The sequence below is a fragment of the Sarcophilus harrisii genome, chromosome 3 (assembly GCF_902635505.1).
Source record: "Sarcophilus harrisii chromosome 3, mSarHar1.11, whole genome shotgun sequence".
NCBI lineage: Eukaryota > Metazoa > Chordata > Mammalia > Dasyuromorphia > Dasyuridae > Sarcophilus > Sarcophilus harrisii.
This window is the reverse complement of record NC_045428.1, coordinates 88,515,451-88,530,690: the sequence shown is the minus strand read 5'-3', so window position 1 is coordinate 88,530,690 and position 15,240 is coordinate 88,515,451. Positions and strand designations below refer to the sequence as shown.

The 15,240-nt window shown below is 37.0% G+C and overlaps 2 protein-coding genes across 5 annotated transcripts in view; one reads left to right on the top strand and one right to left on the bottom strand.

Moving 5' to 3' along the window:
- The window catches only part of MTRF1 (mitochondrial translation release factor 1), a 52,305-nt gene extending 47,514 nt beyond the window's left edge, over positions 1-4,791 (bottom strand). Inside the window, exon 1 of one of the 2 annotated variants that reach the window (XM_031958444.1) lies at positions 4,749-4,791. In XM_031958444.1, the coding sequence (XP_031814304.1) occupies positions 4,749-4,776 (28 nt within the window). In that variant the 5' untranslated portion in view covers positions 4,777-4,791. Of the gene's footprint in view, positions 1-4,149; positions 4,225-4,748 lie in introns of those variants that run through there. The other variant, XM_031958446.1, reaches the window with a different exon arrangement.
- NAA16 (N-alpha-acetyltransferase 16, NatA auxiliary subunit) overlaps positions 4,268-15,240 on the top strand; it is a 102,707-nt gene continuing 91,734 nt past the window's right edge. For all 3 annotated transcript variants that reach the window (XR_004232814.1, XR_004232815.1, XM_031958443.1), the window contains exon 1: positions 4,268-4,335. Coding sequence is in view for 1 of the 3 variants with exons in the window: in XM_031958443.1 (XP_031814303.1) it covers positions 4,282-4,335 (54 nt within the window). In the remaining 2 variants the exon portion in view is untranslated. The remainder of the gene's footprint in view (positions 4,336-15,240) is intronic.

Sequence of the window (15,240 nt, the reverse complement as noted above, 5' to 3'; positions counted from 1 at the left end):
TCACTAGTATGAGGAATATAAGTTAGGTTTCCACATATATTGTCAAAATAGAATGAAGGGAGGGGTTAAATATCTTGTTAAGATTATTCCAAGCAATTACTGTGTGAATCAAGAATTGACTAAACAACAAAGTTCCTGACAAAGGGCAGCAGGCCTAAGCCTGCTCAAATTGCTATAGTCAATGACAGAGCACAAGCTTTTTGATATATGGAATGGGAGAATAAAAAGGAGAATAAATCCAACGAATTGTAAGTAATTCTGATGGTAAATCTGGCCAATTGGAGCCTTGAAAAGAGGGGCAAAGAACTAAATTATCAATATAAAGCTTGCTCCTGCTTCTGCTCTTGCTAGTGAGCACAACTGCTTCTCAGGAGAATCATTGAAAAAATCATTTTTCTCTTATTCTAAAAGAGCCTTGGTTGTTAATACTACTGGACTAACTTGCAGCTGGGGAAGCAGTGGGCAGCAGCTCCTTCCAGGTTTACTTCCCAACCCTATTGAGTTCCACTGGGTCTTTTGACCTCATGTTGCTATTATGCCTCACTACAGCGGTTACAGCATGTTGTCTAATTCTTTGTCTAGCCAAAAACATATAAATCAAGGTTTAGCGCCATTGTCTCAGGTCTCCTACTAGAAGAGGTCCTGTACATGTTTAATTTCTCCCTCCCCAGAAAAAAAAAAAGGAATAAAGAAAACTTTTTTCTTTTAACCTGAGTTCACTCTTTGGTATTTTGGGGATAACAGCAGTTACAAAACCTCTGGAACACTTTGGTCATTTGTTACCAGAGTTGACACTACTAATCTCTCATATAATCATTAAGGTATGATCTCTATTTCTTTTTAAATTTCTGGCTGAGTTTGGGTGTAGAAATGGCAATATAAGGCTCCATTTTTTTCCCTTCTTCTAGTTCTTCACAGATGACAAAGATGACTATCACAAATGTATGTTCACGTATACTTATTTTGAGGCAAAAGAGCCTTCTCTACTGTTAACAACAAGCAAGAGAGCAGAGTAATATTGCTGCAAGGATTTGGTATGGGATGCTAGCTAGGAAAGCTCTGCATGCACCTGGTCAGGGAAGAGAATATAACTATTTGAGTTAGGTAAATTCTTTCCTTGCAGATGTCATCCTTATCCACCTATTGTATGATTCACATACAGTTTGTAAGACATTGTTGGAAGGTAATATTTAAGGGTTGGGAAGATAGATTTGAAGGGGATCCCCTAAAAAGGATTTGAACTGAGTCTTTTTTTTTCTATAACACTTAAAAAAATTTATTTATTTTTAATCATCTGTGAAATAGGGATGATAACCATGCATCATGGGACTGTTGTTAGAGTTAAGTGAGCTACTATACTTGTAAACTCTAAAATGCTATATAAATATCAATTATTCTCACATGCAACACGGTATAACAGTTACACGATAAGGTTTCCCCTCCAACTTCTGACATTATCTGTGTGTTCCACAAGTCACTTAATTTATCAGTACTATAGGCCAATGGCAGGAAATTCAGATAGAAATGGTGTCTACTAAAACATACCAAAAGATCTGGCAGCATACTAACTTACGTTTTAGAATATAATGTTATTTTTACTTTACTATATTTGTATTTTCAAAAATACTTCCCAATTATATTTTATTCTGGTTGCAACAGGGTCGCAGTCAACCTTATATTGCATACCTGACACCTCTTCTACTATATTTGTGTTTTCAAAAATACTTCCCAATTATATTTTATTCTGGTTGCAACAGGATCGCAGTCAACCTTATATTGCACACCTGATATCTCTTCTACTATATTTGTATTTTCAAAAATACTTCCCAATTATATTTTATTCTGGTTGCAACAGGGTCGCAGTCAACCTTATATTGCATACCTGACACCTCTTCTACTATATTTGTGTTTTCAAAAATACTTCCCAATTATATTTAATTCTGGTTGCAACAGGATCGCAGTCAACCTTATATTGCATACCTGACACCTCTTCTACTATATTTGTGTTTTCAAAAATACTTCCCAATTATATTTAATTCTGGTTGCAACAGGGTCGCAGTCAACCTTATATTGCATACCTGACACCTCTTCTACTATATTTGTGTTTTCAAAAATACTTCCCAATTGTATTTTATTCTGGTTGCAACAGGGTCGCAGTCAACCTTATATTGCATACCTGACACCTCTTCTACTATATTTGTGTTTTCAAAAGTGCTTCCCAATTGCATTTTATTCTGGTTGCAACAGGGTCGCAGTCAACCTTATATTGCATACCTGACACCTCTTCTACTATATTTGTATTTTCAAAAATACTTCCCAATTATATTTTATTCTGGTTGCAACAGGATCGCAGTCAACCTTATATTGCATTCCTGACACCTCTTCTACTATATTTGTATTTTCAAAAATACTTCCCAATTATATTTTATTCTGGTTGCAACAGGATCGCAGTCAACCTTATATTGCACACCTGATATCTCTTCTACTATATTTGTATTTTCAAAAATACTTCCCAATTATATTTTATTCTGGTTTGCAACAGGATGCATGATCAACCTTATATTGCACCTGATATCTCTTCTACTATATTTGTATTTTCAAAAATACTTCCCAATTGTATTTTATTCTGGTTGCAACAGGGTCGCAGTCAACCTTATATTGCATTCCTGACACCTCTTCTACTATATTTGTATTTTCAAAAATACTTCCCAATTATATTTTATTCTGGTTGCAACAGGATCGCAGTCAACCTTATATTGCACACCTGATATCTCTTCTACTATATTTGTATTTTCAAAAATACTTCCCAATTGTATTTTATTCTGGTTGCAACAGGGTCGCAGTCAACCTTATATTGCATTCCTGACACCTCTTCTACTATATTTGTATTTTCAAAAATACTTCCCAATTATATTTTATTCTGGTTGCAACAGGATGCTTGATCAACCTTATATTTACACCTATATCTCTTCTACTATATTTGTATTTTCAAAAATACTTCCCAATTATATTTATTCTGTTTGCAACAGGATGCAGATCAACCTTATATTGCACACCTGATATCTCTTCTACTATATTTGTATTTTCAAAAATACTTCCCAATTATATTTTATTCTGGTTGCAACAGGATCGCAGTCAACCTTATCTTGCACACCTGACACCTCTTCTCTAGACAACTCTCTAATTGCAGAGAAAATGCCTATTTGCATTAGGAGAAGGGCTTTCTTCACCAGGGAGAGACCTAATCTGGTGGCTTTCGAACTTCTTCTAACTTTTAAATAGTTTTAAAAATTATTGAGGTCCCACAAAAACTTTTGTTTATCTGGGCTATATTTCTAAATATATCAGAAATATATATATATATATATATATATTAATAATATATATATATCAGTATCAGAAATGATAGCTGAGTTTTGTATGCTTTACATATTTAATGTATTTTATAACTGACAAATTAAGAACTAACTTATCAAAGTAAGTTCATTATGTTACGTTATTGGTTAAAAAAAAAAAAAAAAAACACCCTCCGCTTCCCATAAACGAGGACCGGTGAGAGGAGCGGCATTTCACGCAGATCACGCCTCCCTCCCCCCTCGGACCGCGGACGGCGGGGGGACCTTGCCTGCCCTCTGCCGCACTGGGCCCGTGCGCCCTTGCGTCGGTGCGCTCGGAAGCCCTTAGCGGCCGCTGGCTTGGGCCGGAGGACGAGAGCACAGTCCCGAAAAGAGAGAAGCGCGCTAACGGACTTTGTTAACTACGCGTGTTGGACCGTATTATGCACATGCTCAGCAGCGCGGCCTCACGGGTGCAATAGCGAGCTCGGAGCCCCGTCGGCACGTTAGAACGCCGCGGCCGATGGCGAGCCTGCTCCGGAGCGCCCCCTTCCGGGACTCTCTCAATCACCCCGGAAACCCTGCCCTGGAGCCGAGCCTCCTCGCGCACGCGCACTCGGGCGAGCTTAGAAAGGGGCGGGCGACGCCGGCTGCCATCCTCGCCGCACGCGGAGCCTCCGCCTCCATCCCCGCCCCCTCCCCCGCCCCCGGCCGCTGTAAGAGGAGCCGGCCGGAGGGAGTTCTACGACCCGAGCGCCCTTCCTCCCGTCCCTTCCCCTCCTCTCTGCTCCGCTCCCCTCCCCACGGGCTTGACCTTGGAGCTGCGTCCGAGCCGGGGGCTGATGAGCTGACCCTGCGGGCGGGCGTCCGAGAAGCCCCTTGAGCCGCGGCGGCCGCCCAGTGCCGGAACTCCGGGGCCCCGCCGCCGCCTCGCTGCGGCCCCGCCATGCAGTCCGTGCAGCTGCCGCCTAAGGAGAGTAACCTCTTCAAACGGATCCTGGTGAGTGGCCGGGATCCGCCCGCGCCCGCTCCCGCCCCTGTTGCCCCCGGAAGCCGCGCCCGGCCCGCCCAGGCCTCTCCTGCGCTTGCTTGTCCCCGGGACCCTCGGGGAGGGGGGGGGGGGGGACGGGCGCAGCCCCCTCCTGGGCCTTGGGCCCTCCCCGGGGGCGGCCCGCCCCGGGCCCTCGGGCGCCCCGGGAGCATCCTCCGACTTGGCCGGCGCACTTCCTCCCTGGCTCTCGCCCGGATCCGCACGCCCCAGGACGGATGACCCGAGCCCGTACAGCCCCGAGGGGCTCGGCCAGGAGACCCCCTGCCGCCCGGCAAAAGCTACGGAGGAGCGCTGAAAGAAAAAAGTAGAGCCCCGGCTGAGGCTGGGTGCTGCCCCCCTCCGGAAGACCGCTCGCCTCTTACCAACTTGTTGGGGAAAGTGCCTTCCCATTTCTGGGCTCTAGGGCCCCCGTGGGGCGTCCGTGTCTTAGGCTCGGGGGAGATGCCCAGAGTGGTAACGAGGTTTGCGTGAGCTGACAGGTCGGGCTCCTTCTGCCTAAAAGTAGCCTTTCCTCTTTAAAGTTCTTCACAAGTTGTCCAGGTTCCACCACCTCTTAGCTATAAATAAAGTACTAATTTTAGAACTCTTAAAAGAATGAATCACAGGCAGAGACAAATTTGAGTTGTCGCTCCAAGCTCTAAACCAAGCTAGGCTTCACACTTTGTCTCTTATACACTAAAAAGTAGGACTTTTTAAAAAAATCATCCATTAGGCAATATTTTTTTTTTTTCCAGAATAACTAACGTGTTAGAAAAGTTTACTCTGTCAAGTAAAAGACATTTTAAAATCTCCATTGCAAGCATTGTGGCTCACTTTCAGGATCCTCTCATTTCAGGGTATGAAGTTAGGTAAACTGCATTTTTATTATTTTTTAGATTTTTTTTTTCATTTTTAATAAAAAAAAGAGCATTTGGTGTATGTCCTAAAAATAACTAGAAGCCTTTTTTCTGTACAAAATATTTGGTAATATGAATATAAAGACATATTACATGCATTCTTATTTCATGCAAGAAATTGCTAAACGTTACTCAATTTTACTTTTGTCTTATTGAGGAGATGTGTCTGGGTTCTCAAAAAATAAGCGTTTCAGAGAATTTGGACTAATTCAAGTCCGACCAGTCTTTCCTGAGAAATTTTATTTCTTTTGGTGTGAAAACGATCTTTGCCAAATTTTTAGGTGACTCCTGTGGTCCTTTCAATTCTGAATCTATGATTCTGTGACCTTAAAAAACTCATGAAGACTATGCTAAGGTATAAAGGACTTCAGAGATTCACTCCTGTTTATCCTATATTTGTATTTTTTGCACATAGTTTTGCATGTGGACCAGGTGAGCTCCTTGTGGTTTAGGACTGTTTTTGCTTTTTTTTGGTATCCTTGGGACTTATCACATAGTAGATACTTATTAAATACTTGTCAACTTGACTTTGCACCTGTCTTTGTGGAAGAAGTATTTATACACTGAAGTCAATGATCTTTGAAGTTTTAAAATTAGAGATTATTAAATTTTATGGTGTTAACTTTATCCTCAAATTGATTTTAGGAGATGTTGGTTGTTCCCTTCACAGAGTATCTGTCATTCAGAATATAGTTTACAAAAGAGATAATCAAGTAATCAGTAAACATCTATTAATTACCTTCAATATATAATCTCACACTAAAGAGACATAAAGACAAAAGTAAAATAGACTGTGATCTTAAAAGAGCTTACATTCTAAAGAGGTGCAAAATGATTTGAGGAGAGCAGGGTAGGAACAGCTTAGGGGATGAAATAGAGATCTCACAGGGTGATAACTGAGCTGATTCAAGAAAGGAAACTAAGAATTCCAATGGAGATAGAAATAGCAAGAAGACTGGGAGCAGAGAGATGATTGTGATAAGGTTGGAAAGATTAGGTGGGTCCAGGATGTGTAGAACCTAAAATGCAAAACAGTTGTTGAGTTTTATATTTGCTTGTAGAGGCAGGAAGGGACTGACAAGATCATAGCAGTTATTTAGGAAGTCACCCAAGCTCTGTGGAAGATAATTGGACATGGAAAGAGACTTGAGGCAGAGAGGCCTGTAAGGAGATTGTTCCAGTTTTTCAGCCAAGACATAAAGAGGGCTTCAACTAGAAGTTTGGCTATATGATTGGCTATAAAAGAAGAGAACTGATTTCTCTGAGAAGAGATTTCGTAAGACAAGGTCTGTTATTTTCTTTTTTATTAATTGTTTACTATGTAGGTTATGGTGCTAGGTACATGGCCTGCAAAGAAAATTAATTAGATATTTAATACCTTATATTTTTAAAAAGTATATTATACTAATATCATGTCCAGTCGAGGTCAGCATGATGGTTTAGTTAGCTGTTTTTAAAATTGAAGGACTAGATCCAAAGAGGGAGGAGTGATTGATTCATTTTAGCTGTAAAGGAAGAGTCTTGGAGTACATCAGGCATCTGATCTTGGTTCTGCTTTGAACCCTCTTTTGGGGCGAAAGTATAGAAGTTATACTTGTTACATTTGTGGGTGAAAAAGTCAAGTCAGGTATTCCTTAAGTGTTTATCTTCTGCTAACCCCTTATTTTCAAAGGAGCTCAAAGACAACATTCAAATAAAGTTGGAAGGGCTAACTCATTAGATGAGTTTAAAAAGATCAACATGGTTGATGAATTGAATCTAATTCTAAACCACATCCTAACTTAGGTTAAAAAAAATCAACACCAAGAGTTGTGGATGGGAATGTCAGTAATTGATGTGGAAAAAAAAAAAAAAATAGGTGTTTTAGAGGGCTGCAAATTCAGTGAATTGGTAGTGTTTTGTGCTAGCCAAAAAACTTAATGTGACTATAGGCTGAATAAGTATGGTAGAAAGGATAACCGTGCTGATTTTACTCACCCTTTACTAACCCTGCCTTAGTCAAAACATACTTTTAAGAGTAAATTCTGTGCTTAATTCTGAGCATTATATCATATAGTGGTCAGTTATAGAGGAGGACAATTAGAATTCAAAAGGAGGATCTATTGAAGAAATTATTCCCTACTTATTTATTTACCTTGAAGAAGAGGAGATGTAATAGGAAAGCAGTGTGATGTTTTTAAGTATGTAATTGAAGAACTGTTATGTGCTAGAGAAATTAGCTTGGGCTTGGAAGTTTGAACTTTAAGCAGTGAGTGGAAGTTGGAGAATCACGAATTTTGATTCAGTTTAAGAAAAAAACAGCTTAGCAATTTGAGCTGTCCAAAAAATGGAGTGGGCAACTTAAGTGAGGAAATAATGATCATTCTCATTATTAGTAGACTTTAATCAAAGGCTGAATGACCACTTGTGGGAGATGTGCAGAATAGATTTCTGTCTAGTTATTGAACTAGGTAATCTGTTAGGTTATATACTTCTATAATAGTGGAAATGGGGGGAAAAATCATTGAATAAACGTCAAATCTAATTGGAGCAAATGCCATTACAAATAAAAATCAAATCTTTTCAATGTACAATAATACCCAGTGTATGGTACGATTTATTTGTCCTTTTCCATGCTTAGCAAGCCTTCTCTGTACCAAAGATTTTAAAAGAAAAAGATTAGCAACAGCAAACAATGTCATCTTTATTTGACAATATATGCAATATGTCATAGTCATAGTCCCTCCCCTTTTCCATGAAGGGAGTAAGGTGCATCTTCTTAACTTCTCTCAGAGGCCAAACTTATTCATTCTAAGTACATAGTGTTCAGTTTTATTTATTGTTTCTGTTCATTGTGTTGAAGCCATAGTATAAAATATTTTCCTAGTTCCACTTCATGTTACATTACTTCATATAATAGTTTCTCATGTTTCTTTGAATTCTTCATATTCACCATTTCTTGTGGCATAGCTGTTCCCCAATTGCCTGGCATTTATCAATAAACATATTTTTTTAAGTCCCACTGAACTGTGCTGTGCATAGACATATAAAGAATGAAGCAAAATTTACTTGCAATGAACTTATATTTTAATGGGGGAGGTAATAAGCACATTATAAAAGTGTATTTAGCCAAAATATAAAGTTAATAAATAGAAATATATGCAATAGTTAAGTACAAGATATTTTGGAAAAGAGTGCATACTAGAAGTAGGAATCAGAAGAGGCTTTATGTAAAAAAGTGGTGTCTTAGCTTAGACAATCAGAAGGTCTCTACCAAGGGGAAAATATAGAGGGAAATGCATTCCATTTGGGATGGCCAGTGTTAAGGCCTAAAAATGAAATTGGAGGATTTTATATGAGAGAGAGAGAGCTTGGCAGTTTGGTTCTATCACAGAAGCTTGGGTTGGGATAGGAATATTGTCTAGTGAAGCTGGAATAGGTTAGACACTAATTGTGAAATGTTTTAAACGAAATAGGAGTTTATATTTTATTTTAGCAGCAATAGGAAGTCATTGGAGCTGGTTGAGTGAAGGAGTCACATGATCTAATCTGTGTCCAAGGAAAATTACACTGACAGCAGTGGATGCATTGGAGTGGAGAGGAACTTGAGATAGAGAGACCAGTTAGGAGATTGTTGAGAGATTTAGGGGGTAGCTGTATGAATATAGAGAAGGGATCAGATTCCAGAAATGTGAAGGTGAACATGACAGTATTTGGAACTAATTGGATATGTGGGGTGAAGGAGTGTGGGAAATCCAGGATAATACCATGATTACAAACTTAAGACAATTGAAAGATGGTGTTTTGTCAGGAATAAAGAAGTCTTAGAGATAGGGGGAATGATAACAAGTTCAGTTTTAGACATTAAGTGTTGAGATGTCTTGAGCACATTCAATTGAAATGTTCAATAGGATGTTGGTGATAATGGATTGAAACTGAGACTGGATCTTTGAATCGTTTTTATAGAAATGGACAAACAACCACCATAGAGATGGTGATTAAATCTGTGGGAGCCTGTGAAGTCTGTCAATAGAGTATAGAGAGAAAAAAAGGGTCCTTGGATAGAATCTTGGTGTATACCCACAGTTAGTTAAAGAAGGAGACCTAGAAAAGGAGACTGAGAAGTGGAAAACAGGAAGAAAATCAGCATATAACCATTATGGAAAATATTATACAGAAAGTTAACTGAAAATGACCCAACTATATTAGTGCTTGATTTTTTTTCCCAAAAGATATCAAAGAAAGAAAAGTTACTTTATGTACAAAGATATTTAAGCAGCTCTTTTTTGGTGATGATAAAAATCAATAACCTAAGAGGCTAATGGTAGAGGAATAATTATGGTAAATAATATAATAATTATAATATGTGATTGGGTACTATTGTGCTGTAAGGAGTGAGGAAATAAATGACTTCACAATAAAGTTTTTAGGAATTGAAGCAGAGAATAGTGAGCAGAACAAAAAACTCCCAATTTTCACTGTAATATCAATATTATAAAAACGAACAATTTTGAGGATTTAAGTAAACTAATGGACGATGAAATGAGCAAAATCAGGTAGTTTTACCATACAATGACAACATTGTAAAAACAAACAACTTTGAAAAGTGTAATAACTCTGATCAAAACAATGACTATTCGTGATTACCAAAGACTAATGATGGAACATGCTGTTCTGTTATAGAGAGATGATTTTAGGGTACAGAATGAGACATAGATTTTTGTGTACAGGCATTGGAGGAAATTTGTTTTGTTTGATTATGCATTTTTATTACAATAAATTTGTTTTTCTTTTTTTCCTTTAATGGAGAGAAAATAGATTTCTGTTAATTTAGAAAATAGGACGGGGGCTCCTATACATGTGAAATGTAGTTGGAGTTACTGTATTATTAATTTTACTTTGTTATAAGAGTTTTTTCTCAAGGTGGGAGTAATCCATAAATGTATGCAATGTAAAATCAAAATATATTATTAAACCTGAAAGTGACAAAACAGATTAAAAAAAAAAATAAAAGGAGAATCAGGAGGAAACAGCGTGAAGAAAATCAAGCTAGGAGAGAGTATCCAAGAAGAAAGTATGATCAACACTTGTCAAATGCAACATAAGAATTAAGAAGAATGAATACTGGGAAAAAAAAAAAAAAAAACCCTCAGATTTGACACTTAAGAGATCCTTAATAATTTTGGAGAGAAGTACAGCAATTTCACTTTAGTGATCAGGTCAGAAACTTTTTCAGAGGGATGTGAATAAGAAGTGAAGAAATGGGAACATCACTTACATCATTGTAAAAACGGCTTTTTCTAGATTAGCTAAGGAAAGGAGGAGAGAGATATAGGAAACTATAGCTTGAAGAAGTGCTATAGTCTATTGAAGATTTTTGTTTTTTTAAAAGGCATTAGAGAAAGAACTAGTAGATAGGGAGAGGAGAATTTCGGATAATGTCAACGGTTGGGAGCATGGTAGGGATGATAAGCCAGAAAGGGAGTCTGTTTAAAGACCTTTCAGACAGATAGGGGATCCAGCTCAGGAGCAAGTAGCCAGTAGGAGATGGTAGGCAACAGTGTCAAATGATGCAAAAAGTTAAAGGATTAGAACTTTAAAAAAAGACCATTAGATAGCTTATTAATTTTGTTTCTAGTTCTTTGCCGCCACAAAAATTGGGCTTCCTGAACTCTTCTCTTGAATTACCACCTGTTTATTAGATATTTTAAACTTATGTATTCAAAAGTAAACTCCTTAAATATAATACTTGTTAACCTTTAACCAACCCATCAAGCATTAACTATTTTTAAGTTCACCATCCCCTCCGGTATAAAGGTTTGAAACCTTGATGTCACCTTCGTCCCCTCTCTTTCCCTTATCCTATATATCTAATCAATTGACAGATTTCATCATTTCTGCCTCTAAAACAGCATCATCTTTTTTTCTTCTCTCTAGGTAGTCAGTACTCTATACATCAGGCCCTCATCACCTCTTATGTGTTCTTGCAATAGCTCTAATTGTTCTCTTTGATTCAAATTTCTTCCCTTCCCAAGTTCATCCTCCACACAGTTGGCAGTATGATTTTTAACAAAGCTGTTAACCATGTCACTTTGTTACTTGATAAACTTAATTGGCTTATAAGATCAAATACAAATTCCTTTTTAGATATTTTTTAAAAACAAATTTATTTTTTCCATTTATCAAGCATAATACCATTATTCCCCCTTCCAATCCCTCCAAAAAGAAAAACAAAATCCTCATGACAGATAAGTTAAACAAAATACATTCTCATATCGACTTTGTTCAAAAATGTCTTTTTGTGCACATTGTTATATCATCTCTATGTTAAGGGGTAGCATTCTTCATCATTAGCCTTGTAGACTATGGCTGATCATTTCATAAGTCTTTCAAAACAGTCATTTTTATATTACAGTTTAAATTATTCTGATTTTGTTCAGTTCCTTCCTCAATTCACACAAGTATTTCCAGGTTTCTTACAGAACAATAAATATTTCTTTACATTCATAAACCATAGTTTAGCCATTCCCAATTGATGGACATCCCCTTAGTTTTAACTTTTATCATTAAAAAAAAAAGCTGTTTTGTGTGTGTGTGTGTGTGTATTTGTAAATATAAGGAGTATCTTTTCTACTTTTTTTTATCTCTTTGGGCTATATGCTTAGTAGTGATATTGCTATGTTAAAGTTTATACCCAGTTTGGTAAGGTATTCTTTCCCCAAATACAAGTGCTCTGGTTTCTTGAACTCCAATTATTGGCTTAAATTGTTTCTGGCTATCCTTGATGGGGTCAGGGTAGCAATTTCTAGTTAGAAATATGAGGGCAAGGCACAAGGTACATGTAAATAATTCACAATGGCTTTCTCTGCCAAAAGGTGTTCTTGTTTATGAGAACAGGTAAAGAAGTAAAATAGACACCAGGAGTGGTAAATATAAAATAGATTTGGGAGAGTAACAAAAAGAATATTATATTTAGCAAGGTTAACAATTAACAATGGAAAAGAAGTTTCCTAGTGGAACTCGATGTAAACCAGAAGTAAAGGAATACATCATGAAGTGAGAATACATTATTGACTGGCAGGCTAAAACCATAGTGAAGTTTGGCAGACTCTGCAAAAGGAGTTAACAGGGGAAAGAAATGATACCATTGACTGGTGAGCTAACCCTAAAAAGGATTTTCATCCTAAAAAAAGTTAGTTAGCTGTAACAGAAGTAAGATACATTAGCACATAGGGGAAGGAGTGAGAATAAAGACACCATGAGACTAGAGTATCCCATAGTGGGCTAAAAAGGGTGGTATAGGCCATGGGAAGCTTTATAGGGGAAATTTAACTGGGGTTTCATAATTTGGCTTTCTGGATTTTTTTTTTTAAACATGTACCAAATAATTTTTATGATAATTGCTTATAGTATAACGAGTTCTAGAGGTCTTATTCTCTTTTATTCCTAGTTTTAAAAAAAAAAACATTTTCTTTGATATTATAGAATTTTGATATTTTAAATTATTTTCTTGATACTTTAACTTGATAAAATATCACCCTGGCAATTAAGTATAGCATCAAATTTATAAACTAATATGGGATATATTGTTATACACCTGTATGTAGCTGTAACAATACACGCATACATATATATTTATATAAACATATATATGCATATCTATCTATCTGTATAGCTAAGCCAATGCAAAATTTGAGTACTAATTATAAAATGATGCAAGGCATCTAGGTAGCTCAGTGGGTAGAATGCAGAACCTTGTGTGAGGAAGACATATTAAATTCAAATCTGGCTCAGACACTAAATAGCTATGTTACAAGTCACTCCTTGCCTCAGTTACTTCATCTCTAAAATAAGCTGGAGAAAAAAATAGCAAATCACTCCAGTATTTTTGACAAGAAAACCCCAAATGGGATCAGTCTTATATGACTGAAATGACTGAACAACAGTTCTCATTTCTTATGAGCCAATATTTATTAATGTGACACTTGAAAACTAGTTAGGCTTTTAAAAAAGCCTTTAATAAAAATTGACAAAAGGAAAAATCCTTCTGATTGAAACTGCTTGAAGCAGGGTGGGATTGACTGCAGAGGTAAATGTCTTACTGTTTGTGTGTTAAAGGCTTCACTTTTACATTTCTCTTTTGATCTTCAACACAATTTTGTGAAGTGACTGGTATGATCCACACTTTATAGGTTTTTATTTTTGTTTTTGAGGCTAGATTTGAGCTCAGCTTGTGATCCAGGCCTAGTACCCTCCCTTTTGGGAGGCATCAGCCTATTGCTTCAGGTATTTTTAAGGGTATAAAAGAAAATGGAAATGAAGTACATAGTGAAAAAACTTTTACTGCATGCAGTTATTTGATTTTATCAGTTTAAAAGTTGAGTTCTGGCAAAATTATGTGATTATTGACTGTTTCCAGTAGACTTGATGGAAAATGCCATCCATATCCAGAGAGAGAGAGAACTATAGAGACTGGATCAAAGCATACTATTTTCACCTTTGTTTGTTTGTTTGTTTACTTTTTCTTTCTCGTGACTTTTTCCCTTTTTCTTATCCAAGATGAAAAATATGGAAACACGTGTTTAATCAGGTTGCTTTCTGTCTTAGGGAGAGAGGAAGAAAAAACTTAGGAAGATAAAATCTTAAAAAAAAATGAATTTTGAAAACTGTCTTTACATGTATTTGGAAAAATAAAACACTTGAAAAAATGAATGTTTAATGAGTGTTCTCAAAAAAAATTGAATTCAGTTGCATATGTTAATAACTATTGTGGCACTTTTTAATGTGTGTAACTAGTTCATTCTAGAAAAGTTTGCTTTCTAGAACTTTTCTAATAAATAAAAAAAAAAAAACAACTTGTATTTAAAGTCTGTAAGGATTGTCCAGTACTTTTATTAAAGTTTGTGTAGAAGGGCCTTTAAAATGAAATTCATTGCTTGTTTGATCAGTCATCTATCTCTTCTAGTCTTTTGATGGTCAGGTAAGGAATGGGTGACTAAAGCTGCTTTTGAAGTTGTTTTTTTTTTCCAAGTTTGTTTTTTAGCCTAATTATTGAAAAATATTGTCAGAACAACAGTATGATGTTTAAAGTTTTACTGATTTTAGATATTGCCTAGGTTTATTCAACTACATTTAATTCTTTTGATTAGAATATGAGCATGCAAATTCTCAAAGGTTATCTAACAGCATATATATAAAAATTTAAAGAACCAATTCAGTCTGTTTCTAAAATATTTAAAAGACAATATTTTTGTCACCAGTGTAGACTTATCAAAATGATGAGGGGGGCCCTAAAACTCTCTCTCTCTCTTGGACTTTGGGGGGAAAGCTTGGGAAACTCCCTCAGAGAAGTTCTCCCCTGAGAGACCTGCCCCAGCGAATCAAGATAAAGTGGTTTCATTCTGTTATCTGGGTGGGACTAGTTGAGTCCAGAACCACTGCTATTTAGCCTGAGCTGGAGATTGAGATTTCTTTACAACTCTGTTGAGTTGGTAATTAATTAGTCCAGGGACACTTATTTAATTCCAACATTATCTATTCTGATTCCAGCTCAAACTGCTCCCAGACTCCACCAAGAGCTACCCATATAACAAGCTTCCTTCAGCTCAATTTCTTGCAGAGGGCCAAAAGCAGCAATCATGCCAAGGAACCTCTCTCTCTCTCTCCTTGGCATAGCTGCAACTCTGCCTGCTGAAAAGACATTCTCTTTTCAGTGTTACTCCCTCTTTATCTCTTTCACCTGTCGGGATTTCTCTGCTAGATCTTTACTTCTCTGTGGGACCCTGCCACTAAAGAAGTCAGCCTGCAAAAGCTGACTTCTCAGTTCTAATGATAAACTACTTTTGCCAGTTTAACTTTTCGGGTTTGTAAATTCATTTATGAAGGACCTGTACCAATCAGAAGGGGATTCCCACAACTCTCTGTCCTGTGCTGAACGTCATCACTTACTTAAGATTTTCAGTAGTTTTCATATTTAAAT